General features: G+C 37.9%; 3 protein-coding genes across 3 annotated transcripts; 1 reads left to right on the top strand and 2 right to left on the bottom strand.

Moving 5' to 3' along the window:
• Nucleotides 1–9,907: 9,907 nt before the first annotated feature.
• LOC120145330 lies at nucleotides 9,908–10,522 on the bottom strand. Its single transcript, XM_039159202.1, has one exon. The coding sequence runs from the start codon at nucleotides 10,520–10,522 to the stop codon at nucleotides 9,908–9,910; it is 615 nt and encodes a 204-aa protein (XP_039015133.1).
• A 363-nt stretch (nucleotides 10,523–10,885) lies between these two features.
• Nucleotides 10,886–12,555, bottom strand: LOC120145328 (histone-lysine N-methyltransferase, H3 lysine-79 specific-like). The gene is made up of 2 exons (XM_039159201.1): nucleotides 12,309–12,555; nucleotides 10,886–12,015 (listed from the first exon to the last, which is right to left on the bottom strand). Exons 1-2 carry the CDS (start codon nucleotides 12,553–12,555, stop codon nucleotides 10,886–10,888), a joined length of 1,377 nt encoding a protein of 458 aa, XP_039015132.1.
• Nucleotides 12,556–12,953: 398 nt separating this feature from the next.
• On the top strand, nucleotides 12,954–14,367 carry LOC120145084 (U-box domain-containing protein 26-like). Its single transcript, XM_039158985.1, has one exon. It carries the CDS (start codon nucleotides 12,969–12,971, stop codon nucleotides 14,226–14,228), a length of 1,260 nt encoding a protein of 419 aa, XP_039014916.1. The 5' UTR covers nucleotides 12,954–12,968; the 3' UTR covers nucleotides 14,229–14,367.
• The last annotated feature ends 3,128 nt before the right edge of the window (nucleotides 14,368–17,495 follow it).

Below are 17,495 nucleotides of genomic sequence, written 5' to 3'. Positions count from 1 at the left end.
AAAAACTACTTTTACAAACTAATATGTACATAAATAATATATTTATATTTTTGAAGATCTTGACGATGTCGAGGAGTGGTCAAATGATAATGGCATGGGGCTTATCGAGTAAATTAGGATCGTTGGCATTGATCATCGTCGTCGTCGTCTTCATCTTCATCTTTGTTTGGTTGTTCAAAAGAATGCGTAGTTAACGCACTCTGAGATTCACCTTCGAAATCCGGTGATGGACTTGTGGTATTTGATGCAATCATTGTCGTTACTGGATCGACTTGGCTACCTTGTTGACTATATCCCACATGTTCTGTCGAAGATGCTTGAGTGTGTTGCATTGCATCCTATGAAGGTCCAACCCAAGTCGATTGAGTCTTGGTTGAAATATGATATGTAGTATAGAAATCGAAATTAGACTGAGATGCATAATAGTAATTTTCAGATGCAGATGCTTTAGCAGCAGAAGAAAATGACGATGATTTCTTCTACTTGGCAAATATAGCCTTCTGTTGTTCCCATTCTCCCTTTTCTTTCGGTATCGTCAGATATGATTTTCCATTTGCTTCCTAATTTCAAGATAGGGAGAATGATCGAAATCTAGGTCGATCGGTATAATATCGTAACGTGGGGGATCGATAGGTGATGTTGATTCCATTGCTCAATGTAGACAACGTGCTTCATCAGCCAATTTTTGGTATATTTCCGTGTATCATTTCTATAGAGCGCGTCCATGTCCCATATTTGCGTAGGAATCAATTGATGAGACGCAAACTATCGCAACACTCTATCAGTGGCATGCATCTCAACAATCGGAAAATGTAATAATGGAGTCACGACACAACGTAAATCGGACCCATCAAAAAATCCCTGTGGTAATAACCGGTAGATATTTTCATCGCAATATGGAAGCCAAGAAAATTGTAAAAATTAATTATAAAATTTAATATATATGAAGTTAAGCAATTTCAAAAAAATAATAAAAGAAATAATATTTACCGCATATCGATCAGTGATGTTGATCCTTATATGTATATCATTTTTAGTAACACCTGACAACTTCATCTCAATTATTTTTTGGCTCCATCTAAAAAATGATTAAAAACATATAAAAGATAAATTTAGTTAAAAAAGTACTAGAACATGAAGAAACAAGGCTTTCGAGTTAGAATTTGGAAAAATAAATTGCAAAAACAGACTCGAGTCGTCGAAAAACATTAGAATAGAAGTCATCAAAAAAATTTAACGGGACAAAGTCAAAGGTCAAAGGTCAGAAGTCAATGTCAACAGTCAATGGGTCGGGTCAAAATCAACAGGTTGTGTCAATGGGTCAACTGGTTCGATCAGCGGTTTGATCAAACTGGTTTAGGATCAGTTCAAGGTCAGACAGGTTCATTGTCTAAACCAGCATAACAAAGCCCAGTCGCGCACCACGACGCGTGGGGCCTCCTCTAGTAGCTGAAAAGTCTAGAAATTTCCTAAAAATATTTTGAGGTACGATAAGTCAGTTACAAACGTCGATTTTCCAAAAACATTGATGGAGATGTGGTTTTAATGAAACTCAAATATTAGAATCTTCACCAGTTACAAAACGATGATGGCAACGACAATCCAAGAACACCGGCTGAACAGGGTCGATGAGATAAACACAATGGTACTAATGTGTCGAACACCACCTTACTATTGAAATATCAAAGTAGCAGCCGGCGGCTAAGGCTTTGGTTTAAATTGGGCGGCAAATTGTTGAATTTTGGTAAAGGGTAAATTACGTAATTTAGTCATTATACTTTAGGGTATTTATAAGATTAGTCCTTAAGCTTCAACTATAAATACCCTAGCTCATTTAGCTTCAAAACCATCCCAAAGCATTCTAGCTTTCTTCCAATACTAGAGAATTTAGAGAGTTTCTTAAGAGTTGTTTTCTCCTTTTTATCAAGAGAGAATTATCATTGTTTTCTCCTTGGTAGATCGAGAGAAGTTGTAATTCCTATTTTCTCATAGTGAAATTCTTCTACCGTTTCCCGTGGTTTTTACCCTATATTATTTAGGGTTTTTTCACGTAAATTTTGTCTCTTTTATCTTCATTTTTATTTTCTCAAATTATCAGTTGCGATTTTGCTCTATCCGATAGCCGTCTTCCGCAACAATTGGTATCCGAGCCAGATTTGAGTGTGTAATATCTGCTTATTGTCTTTGTGGTTGCCACCAAAAGGTGGATCTCCAACATAAGAAAGTAAGAAGTTATTACCCATTCTTTGAAGGTTCCAGAGAACTATTCACGATAGTGAAATAGTGAGAGCTATCAGTAAAAGAATCTATGGCAACGAAATTTGATATTGAAAAATTCAATGGGAGAAATTTCTCATTGTGGAAATTGAAGATGAAAGTCATCCTGAGGAAAGACGGTTGTCCAGCAGCTATCAGTGAAAGACCAGTGAATTTCACAGATGACAACAAATAGATCGAAATGGACGGGAATACTATGACAAACTTTCATCTAGCATTAACAGATGAAGTATTGTCAAGCATCGAGGAGAAAAAGACAGCTAAGGAGATATGGGATCATCTCACCAAATTGTACGAGGCCACATCGCTGCATAATAAAATTTTCCTTAAGAGGAAATTGTACACTCTCCGTATATCAGAATCTACTTCAGTGACGGAGCACTTAAACACACTGAACACGTTATTTTCTCAGCTTACATCCTTAAGATGTAAAATAGGAGAACAAGAACGTGATGAACTTCTACTCCAAAGTCTATCTGATTCGTATGATCAACTCATCATCAACTTGACAAACACTAATGTCACCAGTCTAGTCTTCGATGACGTTGCAGCTACTGTTCTCCAAGAAAAAAATTGGCGCAAGAATAAGGAAGACATACAAGTAAATTTGCAACAAGTAGAAGCGTTGACAACGATGAGAGGGAGATCAATAGAACGTGGCCAAAGCAGCGGTCACAAATATGGTAGATCGAAGTCGAGGAGCAAGAAGAATTTAAAGTGCTACAACTATGGAAAGAAGGGTCACTTGAAGAATGATTGTTGGAGTCTAAATAAAAATTCCAATCCACAAGGCAATACCGCAAACACTTCAGATGATGGAGATGCTCTATGTTGTGAAGCGTCAACCACCGTGGAAAGTAGAAAGAGATATGCATATATATGACTCATTGATTCGGGAGTAACATATCACATGACCTCAAGAAGAGAATGGTTACATCATTATGAACCTGTCTCAGGAGGATCTGTGTATAGTTACAATGATCATGCCTTAGAGATCGTTGGCGTGGGAACCATCAAATTGAAGATGTATGATGGAATGATTAAAGTTGTTCGAGATGTGCGGCAAATGAAAGGCCTGAAGAAAAATTTATTATCCTATGGATTGTTGGATAATAATGCAAGCAAGATTGAAACACGGAAATGAATCATGAAGGTGTTACATGGAGCGCTTGTGGTGTTGAAAGGCGAAAAGATAGCTGCAAACTTGGACATGCTGAAAGGAGAGACTTTGGTAGAAGCAAAAGCCTTTGTTGTCTCATGTAGATCAGATTCGGCAATACTATGGCATCAGAAACTTGGACACATGTCAGAACAAGGAATGAAAGTCCTTGTGGAGCAAAAGTTACTTCCAGGCTTAACAAAGGTATCACTTACTTTGTGTGAGCATTGCATAACAAGTAAGCAACACCGGTTGAAATTCAACACATCAAATTCTAGAGGCAAAAGTGTTCTAGAATTGGTTCACTCTGACGTATGGCAAGCACCAGTTACATCCTTAGGCGGCGCAAAATACTTTGTCTCATTTATTGATGACTACTTCAGGAGATGTTGAGTGTACCCTATTAAGAAGAAGTCAGATATGTTTTCAACTTTTAGAAACTTCAAAGCACGGGTGGAACTTGATTCTGGAAATAAGATCAAGTGTTTCAGAACAGATAATGGAGGAGAATACACAAGCGAAGAATTCGATGACTTTTGTAGGAAAGAATGCATCAAAAGACAGTTCACAATGGAAAACACTCATCAACAAAATGGAGTGGCAGAGTGGATGAACAGAACCTTGTTAGAAAGAACAAGAGAAATGTTGAGAGATGCATACCTAGAAAAATCATTCTGGGCAGAAGCAGTCAACACCGCCTGTTATTTGGTGAATCGAGCTCCATCAACTGCAATAGAGCTGAAGACACCAATGGAGATGTGGACTGGTAAACCAACTAATTATTCAAATCTCCATGTATTTGGAAGTATTGTGTACGTGATGTACAACTCCCAAGAAATCTCAAAGCTGGATCCAAAATCCAGAAAATGCAAATTCTTGGGGTATGCTGATGGAGTCAATGGGTATCGCTTGTGGGATCCCACTGTCCGCAAAGTGATCATCAGCAGAGATGCTATCTTTGTAGAAGATAAACTAAAATGAAAAGAAGACGATGATAGTGCTGAAAAGTTAGAGACTACATAAATATATGTGGAAAAGGAGGTTGAACAAGGAGATTCTTCAGAAGCAGAACCATCACATGATGAACAAGAACCAGAGAGTTCTGAAGCTCCAACAACTTGTCAATCAGATCGTGCGAGAAGACGTCCCAATTGACACTCATATTATGTTATAGAAGGTAATATTGCATACTGCCTTTTAACAGATGACGGTGAGCCATCAACATACCAAGAGGCAATAGACAACTCAGATGTTTCACTATGGATGATGGCGATGCAAGAAGAAATTGAAGCCCTTCATAAAAATAATACATGGGACCTTGTGCCACTACCACAAGAAAGGAAGCCAATTGGTAACAAATGGGTCTTCAAAATCAAGAGAAATGGTGATGATCAAGTTGAGAGGTATCGTGCAAGACTGGTGGTCAAAGGATATGCTCAAAAAGAAGGTATTGATTTCAATGAAATTTTTTCTCCTATGGTTCGACTAACAACAATTCGAGTAGTCTTGGCAATGTGTGCTACATTGAATTTACATCTTGAGCAGCTAGATGTTAAAACAGCTTTTCTTCATGGAAATCTTGAAGAAGAGATTTACATGCTCCAGCCAGAAGGTTTTGAAGAAGAAGAAAAGAAGAACTTGGTTTGCAGGTTGAACAAATCTCTGTACAGTCTAAAGCAGGCGCCGAGGTGTTGGTATAAGAGATTTGATTCATTCATTATGTGCCTTGGATATAACAGACTTAATGCAGACCCTTGTGCTTATTTCAAGAGGTTTGGTGATAACGATTTTGTTATATTGTTGTTGTATGTGGATGACATGTTGGTTGCAGGACCCAATAAAGATCATATTGAAGAATTGAAGGAACAACTGGCTAGGAAATTTGAAATGAAGGACTTGGGATCAGCAAACAAGATTCTAGAGATACAAATTCACCAAGACAGAAGTAATAGGAAGATTTGACTTTCACAAAAGAATTATTTGAATAAGATCTTGTCACGATTCAACATGCAAGATTATAAGCCAATTTCTACCCCTTTTCCTATTAACTTCAAATTATCCTCCAGTATGAGTCCTAGCAGTGAAGAAGAGATGATGGAGATATCTCGAGTACCGTATGCATCAGCAGTGGGAAGTTTAATGTTCGCTATGATATGCACAAGACCAGACATTGCACAAGCAGTGGGAGTGGTTAGTCGGTACATGGTGAATCCAGGCAAAGAGCATTGAAATACTATAAAGATGATCCTGAGATACATCAAAGAGACCTCAAATGTTGCATTATGTTACGGAGAATCAAACTTACTAATCAATGGGTATGTAGATTCTGACTATGCAGGGGATTTGGATAAAAGCAAATCTACTACAGGATATGTGTTCAAAATTGCTGGTGGAGCTGTAAGCTGGGTTTCAAAATTGCAGTCAGTTGTGGCTACGTCCACAACAGAAGCAGAATATATAGCAGCTACACAAGCTAGTAAAGAAGCAATTTGGTTGAAGATGCTATTGGAGGAGCTTGGACACAATCAAGAGTATGTCTCTCTGTTTTGTGACAGCCAAAGCGCCTTGGATCTAGCAAGGAATCCAGCATTTCATTCAAGAACAAAGCACATACGAGTTCAGTACCATTTCATTCGTGAAAAGGTGGAAGAAGGGACAGTAGATATGCAGAAGATCCATACCAAAGACAACATAGCAGATTTCATGACGAAGGCGATCAATGTTGATAAATTTACTTGGTATCGATCCTCTTGTGGCCTGTCAGAGACGTAAGCAACATGATGGTACAAGGTAGAAAGAATGGTGTGAAGATATGATTGTTCCAATCAAATCTTCAAGTGGGAGATTGTTGAAATATCAAAGTAGCAGCCGACGGCTAAGGCTTTGGTTCAAATTGGGCGGCTAATTGTTGAATTTTGGTAAAGGGTAAATTACGCAATTTAGTCATTGTACTTTAGGGTATTTATAAGATTAGTCCTTAAGCTTCAACTATAAATACCCTAGCTCATTTAGCTTCAAAACCATCCCAAAGCATTCTAGTTTTCTTCCAATACTAGAGAATTTAGAGAGTTTCTTAAGAGTTGTTTTCTCTTTTTTATCAAGAGAGAATTATCATTGTTTTCTCCTTGGTAGATCGAGAGAAGTTGTAATTCCTATTTTCTCATAGTGAAATTCTTCTACCGTTGCCTATGGTTTTTATCCTATATTATTTAGGGGTTTTCTACGTAAATTTGGTGTCTCTTTTATCTTCATTTTTATTTTTTTAAATTATCAGTTGTGATTTTACTCTATCCGATAGCAGTTTGATCAGCAGGTTGGGTCAATGGGTCAACTGGTTCGATCAGCGGTTTGATCAAACTGGTTTAGGATCGGTTCAAGGTCAGACAGGTTCATTGTCTAAATCAGCAGAACAAAGCCCAGTCGCGTGAGCCCAGTCGCACACCACCACGCGTGGGGCCTCCTCTAGTAGCTGAAGAGTCTAGAAATTTCCTAAAAATATTTGGGGGTACGATAAGTCAGTTACAAACGTCGATTTTCCAAAAAGATTGATGGAGATGTGGTTTTAATGAAACTCAAATATTAGAATCTTCACCAGTTACAAAACGATGATGGCAACGACAATCCAATAACACCGACTGAACAGGGTCGATGAGATGAACACAATTGTACTAATGTGTCGAACACCACCTTACGGTTAACAACAAATCGACCGAGATTAAAAACGGGTGATGAAGAAAGAGAAATACGGAGAGAAAGTATGCGCGATAACTTTTTTTTGAAATGGGAAACAGGAAATTTGAACGTGATGTGTTTGGGTATCTTTGCCCTAACTTTATGGGTTAATTAGAACCCTACGTTCTAGTCTTTAAAAGAATTGACAACAAGACTAAAAAATTTACAAACAAACTAATTTAACCCAATTTTAGAGTGTTACAATCTTACTTAAAGATGGACCAATTTACGTTACAGGAGTTCATCGTTATGTGTTACAAGGCAGCTCCATTTAGCAAGTTAGGGGTTCTTCTTAGGGTGGGTGGATGTGGACGAGTTTGCTTCAATTGAGATCTAAGCCTACATCGATTAAAGACCTCCTTGTCGGTCCTCTAGTGTTAATTTTTTCGATTTGGAAGGCCATTCCAAAGGATTTCTTAGGATAGACTAGTGTGTCGTTCAATCTACATAGTAAATAACTCGGTAATATCTTGGATAGCATCTTTGGATAGACTTCTTACGATGAGTCGGCTTATGTCATTTAGATTGAATATTGATGACACTTATATTTATAATGGGTTTGAATGAGCTTGAGACTCATGATTACCCTATTCTTTGAGTGTGCTTACTGTAGACATGTTTGGGACAGTATTTTGTAGGTTTACAACTTGGCAAAGTCGGTTATGGAATAGGATCCGAAGCTTGGTTGGGCGTGTGGTAATGCTGGATGGAAATTGTTGATCTCCTTCATGTTCCGACCGTCATGGAATGATTTTATTGCCCTAATATGGAAAGAAAGAAAGAAACCACATTTCCTAGGGGTTGCACTCCCTAGAGACAAAGTTGGTGAGTCGCCCGTAGCATGAAGGAAGGTAAGATAGGTCGGTTAAATTGGGTTAACTGTATAGAGTGGGGACTAAATGTGTAGTGAGTATTTATTTATTATAAAGATTTTAAATTATTTGACAATAAATGCGATCAAATACCTCTATTTGCAGAGGTTGATGCTCGAATCTGAGACTTTTAGGAACACATTTGGCAATAAATTCGTTCAAATAGAGGCTGATGTTACATAGCAGTATCGATTCTATATGTTTTCAACCATTTGACAATGAACGCTCAATCACCTTTATAGTAGCTGGTGCTCGAACTCATGACCTCTAAGAACAATACTAATTTCTTTAATTATGAGGTAATTTGATTAGTGCATCTTAGACCTCTTTCTAAAATCAACATATCATTTTATTGATAATCATTAATATGCTATCAAATTAGAATGACTAATAATATTATAAAAAAATTATTTAAGTTAACTTTTAAATATTAACACTAATAGAATGATTAAAATAAAAATAACTATTTATAATTTCTTTTAACTATCGATAGCACAAACACATCAGACAAACATATTTACTTGAATTTAAAATCTTAAAATATAATAAAATTAATTTCAACGACTTAACTCACTCAATAAAGTATTTCTTTATGAATGATAGGGACTCCCAAGTAAGTTCCTAAGTCATTTGTCCGGGGAACCCCGCTGAGTTGACTCAAGTAATCTGCCGCCTCGATGTTCATATTTGGCGATATAAAAATTTTCGATTTCTGGAGGTTCATTTCTAAACCCGAGGCATTGCTAAATTCTGTCATGCAATTTCTAACCTCGATCACTTGGTCCGCCTTGGCCTCAAAAAATAGTAGAAGATCATCTGCAAAGAAAAGATGGCTTATGTTAGTTCCATTTCTCGTAATTTTAAAAGCTTTCCATTTCCCCTTGTCCACTTTTTCTAAAATCATGTGTGACAGCCGTTCCATAACAAGAATAAATAGATATGGGGATAAGGGGTCTCCGTGTCTAAGGCCTTGTTCTGGGTTGAAGCTTTCAGTCGTTTCTCCGTTCCATAACGGATCAATACTGCTGGATCTGACACAGAACATGATGATGGAGATTGTTTCTTCGGGAATATTGAAATCCTGTAGTGTTTTATGTAGGAAGTCCCAATTAACTTTATCGTAAGCTTTCTGAAGGTCTATTTTCATGATTGATGTACTTTTCCTTCCTTTGAGTTGCATTATGGTATGAACCGCTTCCTGCACCACCAATATGTTATCTGTAGTGCTTCTACCAGCGAGAAAGCTATTTTGATACGGCCTATCACTCTTTGTAATATAGGTCTCAACCGGTGTACAAGAGTTTTAGCCAAGATTTTATAAGAAGTATTGAACAGACTTATAGGATGAAATAATGTTAGTCTGTCCGCCACTTCAGTTTTAGGAATAAGCAACAAGTACACTTTCAGAATCCTAGTGTCGATTTCTCCAGTAGACTTGCTGTTTTCACAAATTGCATCAGAGTTTCCTTAACCGTGTCCCAGTTTCTTTTGTAAAAAATAGGCTGGATTCCATCCGGACCCGGGGATTTCAAACCCTTCATAGAAAACACAACGGATTTGATTTCTTCACTCGTTGCATCTTTAATTAGTGCAGCTTTTTCCTCCTCATTCAGCTGGGGTTTGAATTTGTCGTAACTTTCAGTGAGATTACCTATTTCTTTCCTAGAGAAAAGATTTCTGAAAAAGTCTACGATATTCCTGACGAGACTCTGTTTATCAGTGACCCAATTGTCATCTATGAATAATCCAACAATTTTGTTCCGTTTCCGTCTAATCTTAGTAGTAATGTGGAAGAATTTTGTATTACGCTCCCCGTTCAAAACCCAATCTAATCTAGATTTTTGAAGCCACAAAATCTCTTCTTGGTTTAAAATCGTTTGATATTCATCGTTTGATATTCATCGCTGAGCCTCTTTTCCAAATCCTGTAGTCTTTTTGAAAGAATATAATTCGGGGATCTCTGAATGCCTTTTAAACGGTTACGCAACGATCGCTTCTGTTTGAAGATGTCTTCAAAAGCTGTTATTTTCCAAATTTTAATCTCCTTTCCGGTTTCTTCAATAGCCTCTATAATGGAGTGTTTTTTCCTGTTCCAAGCTATGTTGAAAGTAATGTCAAAATCAGGGTGAGTTAGCCACAAAGCCTCGAATCTAAAAGGTCTTTTATCCTTGTCCATAATATGAGTCAGGCTTGTGTTGACCATAATTGGGTGGTGATCTGAATATTGTCTGGGGAGTGTAGACGTGTGAATGTTTGGGAAAATATCCAAGATATCTGTGTTATTTAACGCTCTGTCTAACTGTTCTTGGAGAATAATCTGACCTTTGTGTCTTCTCACCCAGGTGAATCTATTATCCGCCCATCCCAAGTCCAGCAGATTGCATCTGTCCCAGCGATCCCGAAATTTAATGATCCGGTCAATGCAGTCGGAATTGCTACCTTCCCTTTCGTCTAAAGAAGCAATGTCATTAAAATCTCCCATGACGATCCACGGTTTATTAATGGTATCCGAATAACTACCCAAATCATTCCAGAATTCTTCTTTTTTGATTGTGTGGGGTTGCACATAGACAAACGACGTTAACCAGATTTTGTCCTCCTCCTTTAATTCGCAATGAATAGCTTGATCAGTGTTGTAGCAGATTCTAATGTCTACAAGATTCGAGTTCCAAAGAATGATGATCCCTCCACGTAAACCACTAGCCGACACTTCGAAGCTGTTGTCAAAACTTAATTTTTTTGTAGCGTTTTCCCAATCCCTATTGTTGTTTTCGTTTCCAGTAGACTAACCATAGCTGGCTTCTCTTCCCAGATAATTGCTTTACAGTTTCTTATAAAATCTTGGTTACCCACACCCCTGCAATTCCAACTTATCATCTTCATAGGAATAACTTTTTATAAGTGCCATCTCCTGTAGATCAGGCTCCTCTCCATCTGTTATCATTTGACTAGTCATATCATTTTTTTCAACACTTGGTGTCTGCCTATTTTGTTGATTCGGTTTTCCTTCATTTTCCTTTATCGCGTGACTTTGGGTTTCAAAGCTTATTCCCTCCATTAACTGGTTGTCTTCGTGACTAATTATCCTGCTGCTTTCCTGATTATTTGTAGTCTTATTTCTGTAGTTTGTTCCAGCGACTTTCACGTTGGTATGTTCGTCCCCTCCTGTAGTGATTCTGTTTTCTCCTGGACTTACTTTCTGTATTGTTACAGCTTTTTTTTGCTCCCCTGAGACGAATCCTTGCTTCCCATTTTTTTTGTTATCAGAGATTTTCTTTTTCCCTTTGTCTTTTTCCGCCGCTACTTTGCTATATTGAGATTTTTCTTCTGTCCTGGGTTGATTATTGTTAAGGAATTGTTCTTCCTCTGTTCCCTTGTCATTTTCCATTTTTTCCTCCCCTCTGATATTTTCGTTATCGTCTCTTTCTCCTAACGCTTGAAAGCGGTTTCCTTTATGGTCTGTTTGATTAATGTTGTATTCCTTCCTGTTACTTCCGCGTGTTTCTTTTTGGCGCCTTTGGACCATCATCCATGGTTCATATCTCCCTTCTTTACTGTTTTTTTCTTCTCGCTCTTGTTCCTTGTGTAATTCTTCTTCTTGGGCTTCTTTTGGTTCTGAGGCTTGTTGCATAACTTTTTCCTTTTCTGTTTGGGGGTTTTCGAAGTGTTTGATAGGGCAGGCATCCGATTTATGACCCACCATTCCGCACATGAAACATATTAAGTGTAGTCCCTCATACTCGATGTTAAAGATCGTGTTTCCTATTCTTATCTGAGAAAGTAATGGTTTGTTTAAGTCAACTTCCACGCAAATTCTAACAAATTTTCCTCTTGTCATCCATGCTGTTCGATAGTCAACTTTTAGAGGGGTACCCACGATTTTTCCAATGTTGACAAGAATGCCTTCGTCGAAATATTCTATGGGGAGTCCCGGAACATGGACCCAAACTGCTGTCGAAGGTATGTTTTCATTTTCTGCAAGAAAATTTGGTTTCCATTTTTAAACTGTTAGGTAGTGATCCATGATTTTCCATGGTCCTTCAGTCAAGACTTTTACTCTATCGTTCATGTTCTGGAATTTAACTGCATAGAACCCATTTCCCAAATCAATGCAGTCGAATTCGCTCTCAAGTTTCTACATGGATGTAATTCTACTGATTAAGATTTTGTAGGCAATGTTCTTTCCCAAGACTTTGATGATCAGAGCTTTACGTCATGGTTTTCTGATTCTTTTTTTTCCTCTGGGGGAATCTTTATTGTAGGTATACCGTCATCCTCGATCTCCTCTTCATCATCCGATTCGAAGTTTTCTTCTTCAATTCTTGCCGAACTATGAAACATTCCGGTAAAGATAGGTGAGTCTGCCACTGTGTCTCTCCAAGATCTAGTCCATGACCTCTCCTCGGTCACTTCTTCTCTTGCTGACTGACGAGCCCGTTTATTACTATTTCCTACTTCTGTCATAGTTTCTCCCGCCTGGGTCACCTCTGTGACCGGCAGGTTAGTCTCTTGCATAGGGTCAGACGTTGGTTTTCAAGAAAGCTCCAAGATTTTGTAAAATCACGGTGGCCTTTTTTTCCCCCCTATTTCTTGTTCTTTTAAAAAATAATATAAGAGTATTTTTAAGTTTAAATTTTTTAACTCGAGTTAAAATTTAATTTTTTGTTTTGAGTTTAAATCAAACGTAATGATTTTAAATTTTTAAACATTCGAATGGAGTTGAGATTTTAAACTTTTAAAATTGTTTCTGACTGAACATTACTCAAACTCCACAGTTATAAATGACACACGTGTGGCCCATAGTCGGATAAGATAAGTCCCTCCCCTTCACGGAGTCCCACCATTCTCATTGCAGCTCTTTCCTTCTTGTCTCTCTGGCTTTTCATATCAAACCAAAAACACAGGCACCGGTCAGAGAATCTTCAGAGATGCCTGGAACCACTCTTGAGCCTTTAGATTTGGTTGGTTTTCAAATTCCTTTTCATTTCAGGTGCCCAATCTCACTTGAGCTCATGCGTGACCCTGTCACCGTCTGCACCGGTCAAACCTACGACCGATCCAGCATCGAGTCCTGGCTCGCCACCGGTAACACCACTTGTCCCGTCACTCGTGTCCCGCTCACTGATTTCACTTTCATCCCCAACCACACCCTTCGCAGACTTATTCAAGATTGGTGTGTCGCCAATCAGACTTTTGGTATCCAGCGGATTCCCACGCCTAAACAACCTGCCGATCCGAACATGGTTCGGACTTTTCTGGCTCAAGCTTCGTCTGTTTCCAATCCGTTTCAGTCTCGTCTTTCGGCTCTGCGTCGACTCAAGGGTCTCGCTCGTGATTCTGATAAAAACCGGTGCGTTATTTCCTCGCATAACGCACGGGAAATACTAATAAATGTATTGTTTAAGGATATGGGTTCGGGTTCGGGTTCGTCGGAGTTGAATGTGGAGGCGCTTGCGGTTTTAGTGATGTTTCAACTTAGTGAAGCAGAGTGTGAGTCGATCGCTTCGGATCCCGATAGAGTGATAAACTTATCGCATATGTTGTTCCATTCATCGATCGAAGTCCGAGTCAACTCGGCTTCACTCATCGAAATCGTTCTCTCCGGAACGAGATCGTCGGAGCTCCGAGCTCAGATAATCAATGTGGATGAAATCTTCGAAGGGGTGACGGACATATTAAGGAGCCTCAACTCTTATCCCCGCGCGTTAAGAACCGGCATTCGAGCTCTCTTCGCTTTGTGCTTAGTGAAACACACCCGGCACAAAGCGGTTCAAGCCGGGGCACCGGAGACGTTGATCGACCGGTTGGCCGACTTGGACAAATGCGAGGCCGAACGAGCTTTGGCGACCATAGAGTTGTTATGTCGGGTCCCGTCGGGATGTTCGGCGTTTGCTTCGCACGCGCTTACGGTCCCTCTTTTGGTAAAAACTATACTAAAGATCTCGGTGAGGGCGACGGAGTACGCAGCCGGTGCGTTGATGGCGCTGTGCTCGGAGTCGGAAGAGTGTCAGAGGGAGGCAGTGAACGCGGGCGTTCTGACACAGCTGCTGTTGTTGGTTCAAAGTGATTGTACGGAAAGGGCGAAGAGGAAAGCTCAAATGCTACTCAAGTTGCTTCGGGATTCGTGGCCCCAAGATTCCATGGCGGATTTGGACGATTTTGGTTGCAGTGAAATCGTACCCTTTTGAACTGAGATACTGCCACTTACAATTTTTCTTTTTCTTTTTTTTATAGGAAGATTTTTAATGTTGTTTAAAATGAAAGAGTAATAAAAAAAATCCAGGTTTTAGAGGGTGTAAATAGAGAAAGGTATTGTTAATGTTGTCATAGACACCATCTTCAAAAAGTATAGCTCTCACAGTAATGGGTGTGACTACTTGACCGAAAATTTCATGAAAATCATATTAACCTTGTTGCAAGTACATTTTTGCAACAAGCCTAGTGTATACCAAGTAATTGACCCATCTCCTCTACTTTACCCTAGAAAGTCATTTAATTAACTGAATTTCGATTTAGTGGTAACTCAACAATGGACTGCTTAAATATTATTTCTGATAGAGCATCGTATTCAGCTTGAACATCTTTCTTCCAATGATCATTGTGAATACCTCTTCTATGTTGTTATGGTTCACGAACATACCATGAAAAAGAAGGTTCATTGGCATAAATATAATAAACTTTTGTTTTTTTTATCCCACGCCTACATCTGGTTATCATGGTACGTCAAATGAAAACTTAGAAACAGTTTTTTTTACAGTGGACTGCTAAAGATAAAGAAAACAAAGGTCATTCTTTTTTGTTTTATTATGAATATGGCGTGCATGGTAGAGGTCCACATAGGAATCATGGCATGAAAACAGACACGGGAAGGATGGCAAAAACGGAGGATTTTGGGTTCAAAAGAAGGTGATGGGTCACATGGTGGTGTCGGGAAAAAAACCATGGCATCACATGGTGTTTCATACTCATATTCTTCGTCCGTGTGGGTGTGGGGATGGTTTCTAGTGCTCACGTTGTTTCCAACACACCTCAACTTTGTTTCTTACTCTTTTGGTCACTTACTATAACAGATGGCAAAATTTTCGTTTCCCTTTTCCTATTCTTTTTGGGGTCCAACCCATTTCTTGCTTTCCATTAGGTTGACGACCACCATCGAGTTGTCTTTTTTGACTCATTTCCACAAACACTTGGCATGCGGTTCAACATCTTAAATGTTGGCAGCGACAGGGCCTGCCGAGTGCGTCCACAGGATGATTTAAACTGTTGCAGAAGCAATTTGTGGTTCATCTTTGCTCCACTTACAGTACATTTGAAAAATATGGTAGCTTTAGTGAATATAGGAATACGGTTAGTGTGAAGATTAATACTTATTATTGGTTATATTATATTATTATATTTGGTTCATTCAATTAAACTATCATTTTTTATTATTTGATTAAAAAATATAAAATCATTTTAAAATATATTTTACAAAATAGTTATTTTAAAATTTACTTCTTTATAATTTCTTACTACATAAATGGTTGAAGCTCAATATTTTACTTTACTTATAAATGAGTCCTTTCTCTAAAGAATTAAATTGTACCACATTTTTCATATTAAAAAATTAAATTTGGAACCGATAACAAACAATCAGGGCTTCTATTTTTCTTATCAAAGTGATAGAAAAAAAAGGGAAGAATAAAAATATGTTTTTTTTCTGAATTACTAAAATATGTTACCTATTATAATTTAGTAATTATGATAATTTTATATATTGACCAAATGAATCAAATAATATTTTTAATAATATGCCAAATAATTTTATATCTTAAACTTATTCTTAAAAGTAATATTATGTTTTGTAAATCGAATATCCCTGAAATATTAATAGATAAATATCAATCACCATTTGGACATAACAATTTATGATTGTAAACCATAGAATTGAACAGCAACTTGAGCATATTGTTAGTATTTCTTTTATGTTTTGGGCCGAGAAATTACCTAAGATCTGGAGATTGATATCTTGGGCTTTTTTGACCCAATAGGGCTTTTGGATTTATTATTTAGGGTTTTACCCATCCTCCAATTTTAATTAGGAATCTACGGCATTTGATACAGTGTCGGCCGAACTAGTCACCTCAAGGTGACGAGTTTCATGTAACATTATTTTTTAATGGACTCGGATGAGTAGGTCTCATGTGGGGCATTAATTTATTGTTTTTAAGCGGACTCATCACGTCGAGTTGACGAGTCAATTAATTTTTTTTATTATTGAGAAAATTAAAATTAGAAATAAAAAAAGAGTACACCGGGGTGATAATTCCATTAAAAACTAATCGTTGGTCAACATAACTCGTCACATAGAGGTGACGAGTTCACCCAGGTTAAATTTAAAAAAATAAAAAAAAATGTTTTTAATTAAAATATCATTGTTTACAAACTACTAAAATTTATTTCTATTTTTTATGTTCTTGACGATGCCGAGGAGTGGTCGAATGATAATGGCATGTGACTGTCGAGTACGTCGAGGTCATCGACCTTGATCATTGTCGTCTTCGTCTTCATATTGCCAAGGAGGTGTACTTCTCACGCTCTGAGATCCACCTTCGAAATACGATGATGGCTTATGGTATTTGACGCTATCATTGTCGTTACTAAATCGACTTGGCTACTATGTTGTTGGCCATATACAATATGATCCCGTTCACCCTCAACTGCATGTTCTGTCGAAGATGTTTGAGTGTGTTGCATTGTATTCAATGAACCTCCAACCTAAGTCGACTGAGTCTCGGTTGAAATATGATATGCATGATAGAAACCGAAACTGGCATGATGTTGAGTTAATCGATTGACGGAATCGGCCAAGAGGGGGTGAATTGGCAATAAAAAATTTTGGTGGAAGCTTTTGCAGAAAATTGAAAGAAATTGCACAGCGATTTAAAGTGGTTTGACTTTCTCAACCAAAGTCTACGTCCACTACCTTAGCTATCCACACTAAGGATTTTTCACAAATTCACTAATTTGTCTTTCTTTTGAGGACAAAGAGTAACCTTACAAACCCTCAAGAATTATACCCCAAATTATTGAGAACACTCTCTCCTAAAGAGAACAATATAAATTTGCAAACTTACAAGGAAATCCTCACAAGGTAGATTGTTTGCATAATTCTAGAACAAAGAAAAGAACACTCAAGAATGAATACAATTGAGCACAATAAGTGTTCTTGAAAGCAAAATGAATATTGAATGAAAAATAGGCTTGAAATGCTCAAACTTGAGGTTTGATGCTTTCTCTTTGATTCTCTCTTGATTTTAGTTGCTTGATGTTTCTTGTTCTTGATCAATGGCTTCTAAGCTTGCTTAAATATACCTTGAATCACTTCTGAACATTGGGGATCATTAATGAAGATAATATAGCCGTTTTAGTGTGAAAACAATTAATAAAACAGCTTGGAGCGTGGGGGAATCGGT

The sequence above is a fragment of the Hibiscus syriacus genome, unplaced genomic scaffold, assembly GCF_006381635.1.
Source record: "Hibiscus syriacus cultivar Baekdansim isolate YM2019G1 unplaced genomic scaffold, ASM638163v2 tig00110893_pilon, whole genome shotgun sequence".
NCBI classification, from domain to species: domain Eukaryota; kingdom Viridiplantae; phylum Streptophyta; class Magnoliopsida; order Malvales; family Malvaceae; genus Hibiscus; species Hibiscus syriacus.
The sequence above is the reverse complement of the archived record's forward strand: the minus strand, read 5'-3'. Positions and strand labels throughout refer to the sequence as shown.